General features: G+C 41.1%; 1 protein-coding gene across 1 annotated transcript; it reads right to left on the bottom strand.

The window, feature by feature from the left end:
* Positions 1 to 316: 316 nt before the first annotated feature.
* On the bottom strand, positions 317 to 1,816 carry LOC130465407 (uncharacterized). The gene is made up of 2 exons (XM_056834149.1): positions 1,052 to 1,816; positions 317 to 880 (listed from the first exon to the last, which is right to left on the bottom strand). Exons 1-2 carry the CDS (start codon positions 1,814 to 1,816, stop codon positions 317 to 319), a joined length of 1,329 nt encoding a protein of 442 aa, XP_056690127.1.
* Between the last annotated feature and the right edge of the window lie 15,198 nt (positions 1,817 to 17,014).

Below are 17,014 nucleotides of genomic sequence, written 5' to 3'. Positions count from 1 at the left end.
CTTGAATTTTTTGAGTTGAGAAATTTCTTTTCTTTTGTTTTACCGGCCTCACTGTTCTGTCGACGTTCAGGCGGTGCTCGATTACATCCGGGCTGATACCCGACATTTCGTCGGCGGAGAATGCAAACACGTTAGCGTGTTCTCGTAGCAGGCCGATCATGTTTACCCGCAGTACTGGATCCATATCGGTTCCTATCTTGACTGTTCTGTCTGGCTCTCCTTCTACCAGCTCGATTTCCTCAACCTCTCCTCCTGCATGCACCCTGGACCGAGCAGCCCTTTCTTCAAGGTTTTCGATTATCGGTTTTTCCTATTTCTATCTTTTTTCTTTCTTTGGCAGCAAAGATTGTTCACCCTCTGGTTTCGAGCTCTGGTTTCTTGCGGGTCTCTTCACTGCCGCCTCTCTTGTTATGTTCATAGCTAGAGCTAGCCGGTCTGGTGTTTTTAATGCCGTCAAGTAGCATGATCTTGCTGACTCTTGACTGTCCCGGATTCTCTCTTCTCTCTCGAAGTTAGACATGTATATCATGGTTAGGTGGTATGTTGACACTACTGCTTGTGCGTCGTGGATGAATGGTCGGCCTACGATGATGTTGTACGCAACCGTCACTTTTATTACCAAGAAATCCACCATCAGGTCCCTTGCGACGCTACCCTCTCCGATTTGTACCGGTAGCCTGATGCTTCCTTCTGGAAAGACGGTTGCCTCGAAGAATCCTATCACCGGGTAGTTGACTCTCGTGAATTCCTTCTCGTCTATTTGGATTTGAGTGAAAGCTTCCCAGAATATTATATTGGCTGAACTTCCGCCGTCTACCAGTATTCTCTTTACCAGAAAGTTTGCTACTTCAAGGCCTAAAACCAATGGGTCGTCATGGGGCTATATGATTCCGCGGCAGTCTACCAAGGAGAATGAAATTTCTGGCATGATTGGAGGTGATGGCCACTTTCTGGTGCTGTGGTAGTTTATGAGGTGGCGGTGTTCCTCTAGGCTCTTGTCTGCCCCACTAATTGTTCCTCCATGGCATGGGCTGCCGGATATGACCCATACTGTCGGCCTCTTCTGGCAGGTATTTCTAGCTTCTGCGTTACGGCTGGTTTCTGGTGCTTTTTGTTCTATTATGAGCGGTGTTTGGGTTGTTGGCAATCTGTTGTTTGGGTTATGGTTTTGCTGGTTGTGGTTGTGTTGATTGTTGCTGTCTTGCCGGGCTCTGTACTGTGTCAGGTAGCCTCTCCTGATAATATCCTCGATGTTATCTTTCAAATCTCTACACTCTTCTGTGTAGTGCCCACAGTCCTCGTGGAAAGCATAGTACTTCGACTGCGGTCTGGGTTTGTTACTCATTGGAGGTGGTCTCTTCCAGTTCTCATTTTTGTTGATGTTGTAGATGGCAGCTCTTAGAGTGTTCAGTGGGGTGTATTCGTGGAATGCAGGGTAGGTATGGTTTGTTTGTTTTTGGTGCTCTCTCCCTTGGTATTCTCTTTTCTGGTTGTCTCTTCTGTATCCCCTATTTTGCGGTTGTTGTGTTTGTTGGATGGGCCTGGGTGCGATACTTTTAGTCGGTGCTGACTGGAAATGATTCGGGATTGTCATCAGTTCATCACTTTTGATGTACTCGTGGGCTTTTACCACCGCACTCCCCAGGTCTGTAAAGGATTTCCTTCCCATATACTTCTTGAACTCGCAGTTGTTCATTCCCCTCATCAGAGCCACCACAGCTATTTCCTGCTGCAAGTTGGGTATGCTTGTAGACTCGTTGTTAAACCTGGTGAGGTAATCTCTTAAGGATTCTTCGATCCTTTGTGTGATTGCCATTAGTTCTCCTGACGTTTTCTTCCTTTGCTGCCGACTGATAAACCGGAGCATGAACTCTGCCTCCAACTATCGGTAATTGTATATTGTTCCTTTTGGTAATCCCTTGTACCAACCCGATGCTACTCCTAGAAGTGTAGAGGGGAACACTTTGCACCACATGGCATCTGAGTCTGTATACAGCATCATATGTTGCTCGAACATGTTGTAATGGACCTCTGGATCGGTTGATCCGTCATACTTATAGAGTGGGAATTTTAGTTTTTCCATTGGCTCTTCTAGAATCTCCGAACACAGGGGTGAGTTCGCGGGTTGGATGGTATAGCGCCGTGGCGCGTATCTCTGAGGTGCCTCTCTTGCTTCCTCTATGACCGTGTTTTTGGGTTGATTGCGCAGAGCGATCACTTGATGTCTATTGGGGCGGGGCTCTTGTTGTTTTATGCTTTGTTCTCCGAACAGGTCTTTTATAGGTAATCTCTTCCTCTTTTCGCCGACTGGGGTTTCTGTTGCTTGACTGACGACCGGCAGCATTGGGGTTGCAGATTCTGTGTTTGCTTTCCTTCCTGATTTCAAGGCTGACAGCGCGGTCATCACCGCTTGTGCCGTGGCCAGTTGTTCTTCTGAGAATTGGCTAGTGAGTTCTGACGGCATTTGAGTAATGTTTCTTGTCGGGCTCTTCTTCGTATCTCAGGAACTGTAGGGGTGTTTCGCTATCTTTGTTGCTTGCTGCCGTCGTAGCTTTGCTAACTACCGACTGGCTTCCTTGGTGGAGGGTGGGCTGTGTTTCGATGGGTGTTATAATTGGTTATGCTGCTAACCGTACGTGCTTTAGGGGTGGTGCTTTTGTTTTTGCCATCTGTGTGCTCTGTGGGGTTGTTTTCGAGGCATGCTTTTTGCTATTCTTATACGAATCCGACTGCGTACTCTCCATTTCTCTTGCTGATTTTTACTGGTTTTGGATGTGTGTGTGTTTTTTTTATGGCTGTAGGGTCTGTTTGTAGGTGGGGGTTCCCCTCCTTCTAGCGCCAATTGTTCCGGTTACGGAATTGGAATAGGAAAGGGTTGACTTGTCTCCGATACCAGATGCTGAATGTATCCTGCACAGTGAAACTGTTAACTAGCCTCGGGGGTGATCCGAGAATTACCCTCCGATGCTAAAGTCAGATTATGCAGATAACTCTGTAATAAATTCTTGTAAGAATGATTGGGGTGGAATTGCGTACCTTTGGCACTAATGGGGGTCCATATTTATAGACGGGTTATTTGTACGGAGGACCCGGGTTATTACGCTTTGCTCCCGGATCCTCCCATTTGGAACTGACTGATAGATACTGACAGACGAAGGCCGACTGTGAGAAGTATACCTTAGATACCGACTGCAGTATTGGTCTATCCTTGGTGATTATGTATCCGTAGGAGCTGTTATGGGATGTCCTACCGGCTTGCCGGTAGGGCTTTCCGTACACTTGGGTTACTCGAGCATCTTGTGAGGTATGTAATGTCAATCACGCTAATTTTTTTTCATTTTTTCAAATTTTTGTTGCGCAAATTTAGGGTTTAGGGTTTCTGAATATTTAATGTTGGAGATGACTTCTTTGTTTGCGTTTTTATAAAATAAAGTACGAATTAGTTGTTTTATGTCTTGCATGTCAAGTTAGTAATGGAAATTTATGTTTTTTCTTAGATGTTTTTTGTGTGTGTTAGGATGTCTGTTATTTGGTTGTTGCTGCACTATAAGTCTCATGATTTTGATGTGAGGGTTGTGGACACTGATAGATGTCAGTTGATCGACATATTTCAGGATATATTTGAGGAATTGTCTAAGCAAAATGTATTTTTGCCTGATAAGTTTAGGTTATATACTAACTCACCTAGTGGCAGGGTAGAATTGGTAGATGATAGTGTAATGATGAGAAAGTGGGGATGGAATATGGGCAAGGACACAGTAGAATTGTGGGTAGAGGAATCAGATTGTCCAGGGGTACCTTTGAAGTCTTATGTATCTTTGATTGAGAGGCAAAGGAAGGAGGAAGAAAGAAAGTTAAGGGAGAGACAGGAAGAGATTTTAAGGATGAAAAGAGAGGCTAAAGAATAGAGGAGGGCAGAGGAGGAAAAGGAGAGGTTGAGGAGGGAAATGGAGGAACAACATCGGTACACAGTTGCTATGGAGGTTCCAGTGGTGGGTTGTAAGGATGATGAGATTGAGTATGTGAGGATTTATCACAAAGAGGATGCTGATGAAGTGTTTCCTGGGGTTTCTCAGCCATAACCACAAAACACAAGACTCCCCCGCTCCTAAGCAACCTTCCAAAACCAAACATAGGAAGAAAATGACCCCAAAAAAGAAGACACCAAAATCCCCCCCACCCCCCACCCACACAACCTACTGAAACCACACCCACACTAGAAACAAGACAACAAACACCTCCACCTCAAGATGAATCAACTCAACAAACTCCCCCACAATCACCAAAAACAACACAAGAAACACCCCAACACCATACAACCTGAAACTACTGTCCCACCTCCATCACAACAACCAGAACCTGAACCAGCTGTCCCAACCAAGCCCAAAAAAAACATGGAGGGCTAGACCTAAGGGGTTTAGGGTAGGGAAAAAAAATGGTGAAAATGGGATCATTTGTGCCTAAAGTTGGTAGGGGAGACACAAGGGCAGCAAGGACATGTATGGGTAAGGTTAAGGGTAGTGATGTATTATCTGATGGTGAGGGTGATGAAGACAGTGAGGATGTTGATTTTGATGAATCTGGGAGTGATGAGAACATGGATTATGAAAGTGACATAGGGGATTTCATTGTTGATGAGGAGGGGTTAGAGGATTTGCATGATGAGATCCATGAGAAGACATTTGAGGACTCTCTTGATGAGAGTTCAAAGATGGACAAAAACTACAAAAATGGGAAGGTGTATGTTGAGCAGGCCTATGGATCTATTAAGCTTGAGCCTTGGTTGATATTTACAGATAGGCAGGCCTTTTTACATGTCCTTATGGACTACTGGATACAAGAGGGGTTTGAGTTAGTGTTGAGAAGGCAGACAACAGAAGATCCAATGCTGTTTGTGCAATTAAGGGCTGTGATTAGAGGATTCATGCTTCAAAGATGGTTGATAAGATCAGTTGGGCAATCAAATCAATGACTGGGGAGCACAAACAGTGTGGTAGGTTTGAGGTGAACCCCTTGGTGACCACCAACTGGTTAGTGAGGAAGTTGTTGCCAGACATTGAAGCAAACCTAGATATACCTATTTTGACATTGCGGAGGCTGACTCAGGAGAGGTTTAGGATACAAGTTAAGAAGAGGCTATTCTACAAGGTGAAAGTAGTAGCTAAGGAGACTATCCATGGGATTTTTAGTGAGTCATATGTATTATTACCTAGGTATAAAAAGATGATAAAAGATACTAACCCTGGGTCATATGCACTCATCACATGGAATAGGGACTCTGGTAATGTGGAATAAAGGTCCAGGAGAATGCCTTTTTTCATTTGCCGCTTAGGTCAGGGGATTTATGAAGGGTTGTAGGCCCATTATTGGAATTGATGGAGCTCACTTAAGTGGGTATTTCAAGGGGATTCTGCTGTCAGCCTTGGGGATTGATGGCAAAAATGAGATATTTCTACTTGCCTATGGGGTTGTACACTGAAAGACAAGAGAGTTGGGGCTATTTCATGAGGAACCTGAGGGCACTGTTTGAGAGGGAAGGCTGTAACAGGGATGACTGGACCTCCATCAGTGACAATGAGGGTAAGATCTCTTATTCAAGTTTTTATAATTTCACCAAATACCCCATACCTTAATTTATTTCAGCAAATACCCCAAACCTTAAACTTAATTCACCAAATACCCCTAAGCTTAAGTAAATTATTTCACCAAATACCCTTCTTTATAACTTCTTTCCTTGTTTAATTTCTCAGGGGGTGGATTTAGCTGTAAGTGAAAATTTTCCAAGGGCAACTAGAAGGGTATGCAGTCAACATTTGTACATGAACTGCAAGAATAGAGGTTGGAGTGGAGAACTGTTCCACAAACTCTTCTGGATAACTGCTAATGCTTACAACCCATATTTTATAACAAGGCTATAGAGAAGATCACTGGGTTTATTCCTAGGGAGACACAGTACTTGGACACATGTACTGGGCAGTGATCCGGACATCAGTTTGCTCCAGAAGTTTGTTGTGATAACAACACAACTAACTTTGAGGAATCATTCAATGCTTGCACCAAGCCATATAGGGATTTACCTATTTGGACACTTTTAAAAGGTAAAGTGCTATGTTCTTTCTTGTCAGTTGTTTTTTCTGTCAGATTTTAGTGATTATGTTCTTACGTTTATTTTCTTATTGTGTTTATTTGCAGCTATTAGGGAGTGGTCCATGTAGAGAATTGGGGTCAGGTTTGACAAAGAAGCAAACAGGGAGCCTCAAGACTTAACTGAGTATGCCAAAGTTGAACTCGAGTTGAGAAGTGTTAAATCCTGGTTTTGCTACTCTACTCCATGTGGTGGTGGGGAGTATGAGGTGAAGGTTGGGCATGTGAATTTCCTGTTAGGTCATGAAAAATATAAACAATATAATTCATGCGGAAAAACCATAAAGCCAGGAATCCAAATTAATTGCCACATAGTCAATTAGCATAATTAATATACATACAATGTGATGCGTGCCTTCCCTAGCTGCTCCCGAACCGAACAAGAACAAGTTTAGGACTCCAAATGTCGCCCCTCCGTAGATAGTCCACAGCACGTTTGGATCCGCCTCAGATTCAATTAACTAGAATATTGTCTAAGGTTTTATGTGCACTCGGGAAACTTATTATAATGTTAGGCAAATATTAAATTCTCTCTTGAACTTAATGTATGTGAATACTTATTGAATTTCATTATAAATTGTGATCATGAACCACATATTTATAGGGTGGAAATAACGGAGTCTGAATTCTACTAGGAATCGAATAACTAAATCCATTAGGATTCTAGTTAAATAATATCATTAGAATGTTAGGTTTAATCAAATACCTAAGTATTTCAGATTTAACTAAAATATCCAATTTGAGTAGAATTAGGAAAACACGATTACTTGACAACGAAGTAATCCTAACCGGCCAAGGCTTGGATGCGTGGCCTTGAGCCCATGCTGCTACGCAGCCCGCATCCTCGCAGCACGCAAACCCACGAGTGGGCGCTGCTGCTCGCTTGGCCCAAGAGCGTTGAGCGCTGGCAGCATGCACGCGGCCCACTTGGGCGCTGCTGCTACTCGGCCCGCCTTGCTCGGCCTTCTCTGCTCGCGCGGGCTTGCTGGGTGCTGGGCCTGGTTTGCGCTGGGCCTTGCGTCTTGCAAGCTCGTTCGTCGATCATTCGTTTTTCGATTCTGGAATTCATTTCCGATTCGAACAAATATTTAATATTTCCGATTCCGGAATTTATTTCCGATTCCGACAATATTTCCGATTACGATAACATTTCCGATTGCGGCAATATTTCCGATTCCGGCAATATTTCTATTTCCGATAATATTTTCCGGTATGTACCATGTTTCCGTTTCCGGCAACATCTACGACTTGGACAATATTTATGTTTCCGTCACGATCCATATTTCCGTTTCCGGCAATATCATCATTTCCGGAGCATTCTATATTTCGCCTTTTGAAGATTTCAGCTCCCATTGGAACCGAGATCCGTTGTTTCCGAATGTTCATAAATAGAGTATTTAATAACTTAAATACTTGATCCGTTCACGTACTATTTGTGTGACACTATGGGTTCAGTCAAGAGTAAGCCGTGGATTAATATTATTAATTCCACTTGAACTGAAGTAGCATTCAGCTCACTTGATCTCACTGAATTATTAACTTGTTTCATCAATTAATAATAAACCGCATTTATTAGACTTAGCATTGAATGCATACTTGGACCAAGGGCATTATTTTTTTCAGTCTCCCACTTGTCCTTAGGGACAAGTGTGCATTGCCTAATTCCTTTGTCGCTTGATGCTTGCTCATGAACATAAGGTAAGAGTAGTCATCCTTATTATGTCCAGAGGTATTTCTAGGTTTCAGAGTTCAACTAATCAAATAAACACATAATCATAGCCTATGATTCATCTGAGCACGACCATGCATTTTTCAGTTTCTAGCTCTCCGAGTGGCCTTGTACAACTTTCAGCATCTCATCCCGATTTATGGGAGGACAATCCCAATCTTGTGATCTTGAGGTTAGACTTCGTTTGATAGGTGATTACCTGAGCGTTGACGTTATAGTCTCCTTTTACGGTGCAACGCTTGACAACGTCAAAGTAACCAGTTCTCAAACAAGTAATCTCAAATCACTCAGGTATTAAAGATTAGTGTCTAATAATGTAATGAAATTTACTTATGACAGATTTTCATCTCCTATAGTAAAGTTTCATAGGTCTGTCCGATACTAATCTTCTCAAAGTAAGTATCTATGCAAATGATTGCGACATTGCCATGTCCACATATTTCAAGAAACAGAACTACTAGTCATCTTGTATTCTAGTCGTCTAGCGTTTTCTATGCGTCCACCTTTATACAAAACTAACGACCAGGGACCTTTTTCAACTTTTGACATTCAAGTTCACTTGATAGACATTTCTTAGTCACAGGACTGGTCTTGACAGTCTATCTTGAATATATCGTCAAATTAAAGGGACTCATCATTTAATAAACCACAAAATTAAATGGAAAAATGAATTATATTCATTTATATGAATGGTTAAACAAAACGTTTTACAAAGTATTAAACTCTAAAACTTTAAAACATTTATTAAGGACATCAAAGCCATTCTCCAATATGCTTGATTCCCATAGCTGCAGTGTTTGAGTTGTGCTTCGCTTGCGGTAGAGGTTTAGTTAATGGATCTGAGATATTGTCTTCAGTTCCAATCTTGCTTATCTCGACTTCTTTTCTTTCAACGAACTCTCGTAGAAGGTGAAATCTACGAAGTACATGCTTGACTCTCTGCTGGTGTCTAGGCTCCTTTTTCCTGTGCAATAGCTCTGTTATTGTCACAATATAGAGCTATTGGTCCGTTAATGGAGGGGACTACACCAAGTTCACCTATGAACTTCCTTAGCAAAATAGCTTCCTTTGCTACTTCATGTGCAACAATGTATTCCGCTTTAATTGTAGAATCCGCAATGGTGCTCTGCTTAGCACTTTTCCAGCTTACTGCACCTCCGTCGAGGCAGAAGACAAACCCAGATTGTCATCTGAAATCATCCTTGTCGGTTTGGAAACTTGCGTCCGTATAGCCTTTAACAATTCATTCATCATCTCCACCATAGACCAGGAAATCATCTTTGTGCCTTTTCAAGTACTTCAGAATATTCTTGGCAGCTGTCGAATGTGCCTCTCCTGGGTCTGACTGGTATCTGCTCGTAGCACTGAGTGCATACGCAACATCCAGGCGTGTACATATCATAGTATACATTATTGAACCAATAAATGATGCATATGGAATCCCACTCATTCGTCTACGCTCATCTAGTGTTTTTGGGCACTAAGTCTTGCTTAGAGTCATTCCATGAGACATGGGTATGTAGCCTCGCTTGGAGTCTTCCATATTGAACCTTTCAAGCACCTTATTGATATAAGTGCTTTGACTAAGTCCAATCATCATTTTAGATCTATCTCTGTAGATCTTGATGCCCAGTATTGTTAGGTTATGATACATATAAATGAATATAAATCATGCGGAAAAACCATAAAAGCCAGGATTCCAAATTAATTGCCACATAACAATTAGCATAATTTAGGATGCATAATCTTTGTAGCGTGCCCTCCCTAGCTGCGCCCGAACCGACCAAGAACAAGTCTAGGACTCCAAGCGGCGTCCCTCCGTAGATAGTCCACATCACGCTCGGATCCGCCTTAGGCTTAATTAACTAGAATTGCGCCAAAGGTACTATAAATTTCGGATTTTTATGACAAATAAAAGTCCGAGTTTTAAGCCTAAAACTTGAATGAATACTTGAATTACTCGATATAAATTGTGAACCATGATCACCTATTTATAGGGTATGGGTATCGGATATTAGAATCCTAATAGGAAACAAATTAACTAATCTGAATTTAACTCAAAGTCAATCAATTAATTATCTAGTAGATTTAGGAAATCAATCTAAACGAATCCTAATCGATCAAGGTTTCGTACACAAGCACAAACGCTCACACACGCACAGCAGCCCACGAGGGGTGCCATGCGCGTGCCCTGAGGCCTGACCCAACAACAGCTCGCAGCCCACGAGGGGCGCGCCTGCTGGCCCTGCTCGCGCTGGGATTTGCTTGCTTGGTCGCGTTGGCTTTGCTAGGCGTTGGGCCTAGCTTCGTGCTAGGCCTTGCGTCTAGCAAGCTCGTCCGATGTTTATTCGTACTACGCGCTTCCGATTAATTTTCCGATTCCGGAATTAATTTTCGATACGAACAATATTTAATATTTTCGATTATGGAATAAATTTCCGTTTCGAACAAATATTTAATATTTCCGTTTCCGGAATTATTTTCCGATTCCGATAATATTTTCCGATTCCGACAATATTTCCATTTCCAGCAATATTTCAGATTCGGGCAATATTTCCATTCCCGATAATATTTTCCGATACGTACCATGTTTCCGTTTCCGGCAACATCTACGACTTAGATAATATTTATATTTCCGATACGTTCCATATTTCCGTTTCCGGCAAAATCATCGTTTCCGCAGTATTCATTATTTGCCTTTGACGATCTCAGCTCCCACTGGAACCAAGATCCGTCGATTCCGAATATCCATAGATGGAGTATTTAATACCATTAAATACTCGATCCGTTTACGTACTATTTGTGTGACCCTACGGGTTCAGTCAAGAGTAAGCTGTGGATTAATACCATTAATCCACTTGAACTGAAGCGGCCTCTAGCTAGGCATACAGTTCACTTGATCTCACTGAATTATTAACTTGTATAATTAATACTGAACCGCATTTATTAGACTTACCATTAAATGCATACTTGGACCAAGGGCATTATTTCCTTCAGTCTTTCACTTGTCCTTAGGGACAAGTGTGCATTTCCTAATTCCTTTGTCACTCGATGCTTTCTCTTGAACATAAGGTAAGAGTTGTCATCCTTATTATGTCCAGAGGTGTTTCTCGGTTTCAGAGTTCAACTGATCAAATAAACAGATAATCATAGCCTATGATTCATCCGAGCACGGCCATGCATTTTACAGTTTCTAGCTCTCCGAGTGGCCTTGTACAACTTTCACCATCTCATACCGATTTATGGGAGGACAATCCCAATCTTGCGATCTTGAGATTAGACTTCGTTTGATAGGTGATTACCCGAGCGTTGCCTTTATAGCCTCCTTTTACGGTGCGACGGTTGACAACGTCAAAGTAAGCAGTTCTCAAACAAGTAATCTAAAATCACTCAGGTATTGAGGATTAGCGTCTAATAATTTTAATGAAATTTACTTATGACAGATTTTCATCTCTTACAGTAAAGTTTCATAGGTCTGTCTGATACTAGTCTTCCCAAAGTAAGTATCTATGCAAATGATTACGACATTTCCATGTCCACATAGTTCAAGAAACAAAACTACTAGTCATCTTGTATTCTAGTCGTCTAACGTTTTCTATGCGTCCATCTTTATAGAAAACTCCAACCAGGGACCATTTTCAACTTTTGACATTCAAGTTCACTTGATAGACATTTCTTAGTCACAAGACTGGTCCTGATAGTCTATCTTGAATATATCGTCAAATTGAAGGGACTCATCATTTAATAAACCACAAATTAAATGGAAAAATGAATTCTATTCATTAATGTGAATGGTTAACCAATAACGTTTTACAAAGTATTAAACTCTAAAACTTTATAACATTAAATAAGGACATCAAAGCCATTCTCCAACATGCTTGATTCCCATAGCAACAGTGTGCGAGTTGTGCTTCGCCTGCGGCAGAGGTTTAGTTAATGGATCTGAGATGTTGTTATCAGTTCCAATCTTGCTTATCTCGACTTCTTTTCTTTCAACGGTCTCTCGTAGAAGGTGAAATCTACGAAGTACATGCTTGACTCTCTGGTGGTGTCTAGGCTCCTTTGCCGGTGAAATAGCTCTGTTATTATCACAATACAGAGCTATTGGTCCTTTAATGGAGGGGACTACACCAAGTTCACCTATGAACTTCCTTAGCAAAATAGCTTCCTTTGCTGCTTCATGTGCAGGAATGTACTCCGCTTCAGTTGTAGAATCCGCAAATGGTGCTTTGCTTAGCACTTTTCCAGCTTACTGCACCTCCGTTGAGGCAGAAGACAAACCCAGACTGTGATCTGAAATCATCTTTGTCGATTTGGACACTTGCGTCCGTATAGCCTTTAACAATTAATTCATCATCTCCACCATAGACCAGGAAATCATCTTTGTGCCTTTTCAGGTACTTCAGAATATTCTTGGCAGCAGTCCAATGTGCCTCTCCTGGGTCTGACTGGTATCTGCTCGTAGCACTGAGTGCATAAGCAACATCCGGGCGTGTACATATCATAGCATACATTATTGAACAAATCAATGATGCATATGGTATCCCATTCATTCGTCTACGCTCATCTAGTGTTTTTGGGCACTGAGTCTTGCTTAGAGTTATTCCATGAGACATGGGTAGGTAGCCTCGCTTGGAGTCCGCAATATTGAACCTTTCAAGCACCTTATTGATATAAGTGCTGTGACTGAGTTCAATAATCTTCTTAGATCTATCTCTGTAAATCTTGATGCCTAATATGTACTGTGCTTCTCCTAGATCCTTCAGCGAAAAACATTTCCCAAGCCAAATCTTGACAGAGTTCAACATAGGAATGTCATTTCCGATAAGTAATATGTCGTCGACATATAATACTAGAAAAGAAGTTTTTCTCCCACTGACCTTCTTGTATACAAAAGATTCGTCTGCGTTCTTGATGAAACCAAAGTCACTGATTGCTTCATCAAAACGTATATTCCAGCTCCTTGATGCTTGCTTTAATCCGTAGGTTGATTTCTTAAGTTTGCATACCTTTTTAGCATTCTTTGGATCCTCAAAACCCTCAGGCTGTGTCATAAACACAGTTTCTGTTAAAACGCAGTTTAAGAAAGCGGTTTTGACATCCATCTGCCATATTTTGTAATCGTAATATGCAGCGATTGCTAATATAATCCGAATAGACTTTAGCATTGCAACTGGTGAAAAAGTTTCATCGTAATCCACACCGTGGACTTGCCTGTAACCTTTTACAACCAATCTAGCTTTGAAAACTTCAAGTTTCCCATCCTTGTCCTTTTTCATTTTGAAAACCCATTTGCTTCCTATGGCTTGGTAGCCATCTGGCAAATCGACCAAATCCCAAACTTGGTTTTCAGACATTGAGTCTAATTCAAATTGCATGGCTTCTTGCCATTGCTTGGAGCTAGGGCTCGTCATAGCTTGTTTGTAAGTTTCAGGTTCATCGCTTTCCAGCAATAGAACTTCATGGCTCTCGTTCGTCAAAATACCTAAGTATCTTTCCGGTTGAGACCTATATCTATGTGATCTACGCGGGGTTAATTACATTTCTAGATGGTTCTTGATTCTCACCAGATTCTTCTAAAGATCTCTGATAGTTTAATAGGAACACGCACAAGAAGGGGGGGTGAATTGTGTTTGGAACTTTAGTGAGTTTCTTTCGACTTTAAAGCGATTAAAGGAACTGGAAAACACAGAAACAAAAGTTACTCAATTTGAGGAAACTTATTGACACTAATCAAGAAGAGAAAACCTCAAAACTCTTTTATATTAAGATAATTCCTCAATTACAATAATATAACAACTTGAGTTCCTCTCTAACTCAAGTTTCTCACAGTAATCAACTCTGACTACCCTCTCTTTTGTTTCTCTCTTTTCTCGACTTTAACTCAAAGTCTTTACAAGATTACTCAATCTACTCTCACTCAGTTTACTATTTGTTTTCAAGGCTCTAGATAATAATAAAGCTTTTTAGATATTTATGGAAATTAGGAACTCGAATTTTGCTAGGACACAAATCAATTTTATAAACTCTTTTGAAAGCGTTTTATAGATAAGAAAGCTTAGTAGAATATTTGTGTATTTTTCTCAGAAAACAGACGACCCTATTTATAGAGATAATCCTTAGGGTTAGTTCCCTTCAAATCTCAACTGTTCACACAACTACACTACTTGGTCTCCACGATCCATAACTTGTGGATCAAGGGAAGACCACTTCCCTGAAAACTTTCCAAGAGAAAATCGTGGTTTAGACTTTGTCAACCATTAAAAGATTTGCAAAAAATACTTAACAAAATAAATCAGATTTTAGGAGAAGTTTTAGGGAAAGTAAAACTGTTTTGACTAGAAAGATAAAAACAGATTTTATTAAAGTAAATTTTATTTATGTAATTTTCCTTAAAACTTGCTACTAAATATTTTGATAAAATCTTAATAAATATTTAATTAAATATCCTATAGTTCCATAACTTATCTTATAGCTATTATTATTTTACACAAAATCAAAGAGTATTTAACTACCTAGCTTCGTGTTTATCCTTTTACTGGAGCTACCACTCAGCAGCTGCAATGGTTCCTACTCTGGAACAGGTGAGTTCCTCCAAAGGGACAGAGGCACTCATCATATGGAAACTTCACCCTTCTGTGCATTTGTTGTTCCTCTGATGTGTGTAAGTTTATAGTTCCTAGCTTTGCGCATTCCACCTCAGGAACATCAGCAGCCATCTCAAGTTCCTCTCTGGAACAGGAACACTTTACTTGTAGACACAACAGAAACTTTAATCAGGAAGTTTGCTATTTGTCATCAACCAAAATCAGGGTCAACAATATTCCCCCTTTTTGGTGATGACAACTTTCGCAAACTTTTTACCATAAGAGATTAAAACACATAGAGTTGATGAAGTGTGGATTGTAAAAAAAAAAATTAACTAAATTTTTTTTTACCCTTACAGTAGATAGAACACGAAGAATCCGAGTCTCAAACTGAGTTTGATCTCCCTAAGAAGTTTGCTCAGTGATCTTCCCCCTGTTGACATTAACAAAAAGAATAGTGCACATACATATATTTCAATCACAGTGCCCCACGATCAACGTTTGGCAAGCCAAGCTAGCCTCAAAGTATTGTACCTGCTCACATTACATATAATCCTAGAAGCAACAACCATATAAACCAGCAATATTTAGATGTTAAACCAAGCAAGGTTGAAAACATTCGAACCAAAAGAGGGAAGATTCCCATTGTTTAGTTATACAAAACCAAAAAAAATTGTTCCATAACTGAAATTAATATAAGAGATTTGAAGGGTTGTTTAGGCTTGGTTAGGAGAATCTGAGGCAGCTGTTTCTTCCACCACAACTTCCTCAAAGGATTCGAGGTTGTTGATTTTCTGCAGAATCTCAGTGCGAGTGGTGTTGGCTTGATCAGCATATTGTTGGAGGTTGGTTTGGAGTGTTTGAACTGCATTGACCAAGGCATTCAATTGTGTCTGCATCTGTTGAACTCGAAGGTTTGATCCTTCCTGCAGTGCATTTAAGCGCATCACTGAATCGTGGAGCTCCTGAAATTTTGCAGCAGAAATAGGTGGTGTTCTAAACCCAGAGGAACCAGCGAAACCAGCAAAACCACCTGGAACCTTAGCAGAAACAGCTTGAGGAACATGAATGGTTCCAGTTCCCTTGGGGAAAAGAACAGACGCAGGCTTCTTAGGAACTGGTGATTTTGTCCTAAGAACCTTTGGCAGTTCCTTTTTCTCCTCTGGGAATGGTGTAGTTCCTGTGTCCTCTTCCTCTTCTTCCTCCTCACAGGTGATATCCATATAGACAGGGGGAGCAGGAACTTTGCGAGGTCTAGTGGCAATTCTCATGCTTTTCCTGTGACCCCTCTTAGGAACACTCCTAGTCTTTAATGACACAGTTTCTTCCAAAATAGGAACTTCAGACTCACTCTCCTTTTTACCCTGGAAACACAGCACCTTATCCACCACAACCAACTTCAGATTTTTTAGGAATTTTTCTTGGACAATTTGAGCAGGGGTTGGGGATGAGAAGCATAGGAACCTAAATCAACTGCGAAGTTATTGAATATGGCAGTGAGTAAGGAACCATACCCTATTTTGAATTTTCCAGGAATACAATGGGCTAGGTGTTAGGTTATGATACATATGACAATTCATAAATCATGCGGAAAAAACCATTTAGCCAGGAATACATATTATTTACACATAATCATATAGCATAATTTAGATGCATACTCTTTGTTGCGTGCCTTCCCTAGCTGCGCCCGAACCGAACAAGAACAAGTCTTTAGGACTCCAAGTGTCGTCCCTCCGTAGATAGTCCACAGCACGTCCGGATCCGCCTTAAGATTGACCAACTAGAATCGCCCTTAAGGTACTATTATTTTCGGCTAAAATGGGCAAGAGTTATGGCTGATTTTTCTGCTTAAAAATCCTAGTTTTGAATACTTGAAAACTTATGTATAAATAATGACCCCTAGGCCCTTATTTATAGAGGTATGGAAAAGGAATTGTAATCCTACTAGGATGTGGATTTGTTAATTAGAACTTTATTAGGACTCTAAATAACAAAGCAATTCTAATAAGATTAGGATTTTAATCTTTGCACGAATCCCAATAGAATTAGGATTTCCGGCATACGCATCGCACAAGCCGTGCACCCGCGCAGGCCTTGCGGCCCACGACAAGCGCACAACCCATGTGCGGTGCTGCGAGCGCGCGCGCGCCCTTGGCTGGGCCTGGCCTTGCGCTGGGCCTGGTCGAGGCGTGCGTTGCGTGCGGCTCGCTGGGCGATGGCCTGGCTTCGTGCTGGGCCTTCGTCTAGCGGGCCTCGTCCGATGCTAATTCGTACGATACGCTTCCGATTAAATTCCCGATTCCGGAATTCATTTCCGATACGAACAACATTTAATATTTCCGATTCCGGAATTAATTTCCGTTTTGAACAAATATTTAATATTTCCGTTTCCGGAATTATTTTCCGATTCCGATAATATTTCCGTTTCCGGCAATATTTCCGATTCCGGCAATATTTCCATTTCCGATAATATTTTTCGATACGTACCATGTTTCCGTTTCCGGCAACATCTACGACTTGGATAATATTTATATTTCCGATACGATCCATATTT

Source organism: Spinacia oleracea, chromosome 1 (assembly GCF_020520425.1).
Source record: "Spinacia oleracea cultivar Varoflay chromosome 1, BTI_SOV_V1, whole genome shotgun sequence".
Taxonomy (NCBI): Eukaryota; Viridiplantae; Streptophyta; class Magnoliopsida; order Caryophyllales; family Amaranthaceae; genus Spinacia; species Spinacia oleracea.
The sequence above is the reverse complement of the archived record's forward strand: the minus strand, read 5'-3'. Positions and strand labels throughout refer to the sequence as shown.

Excerpts from the sequence above, each read along its gene's own strand:
- LOC130465407 (XM_056834149.1), bottom strand. The coding sequence starts at position 1,816 with ATGGCAATCACACAAAGGATCGAAGAATCCTTAAGAGATTACCTCACC. Across the intron at positions 881-1,051 it reads CCTGCCAGAAGAGGCCGACA|CCCCATGACGACCCATTGGT; the intron begins GTATGGGTCATA and ends GGAATCATATAG.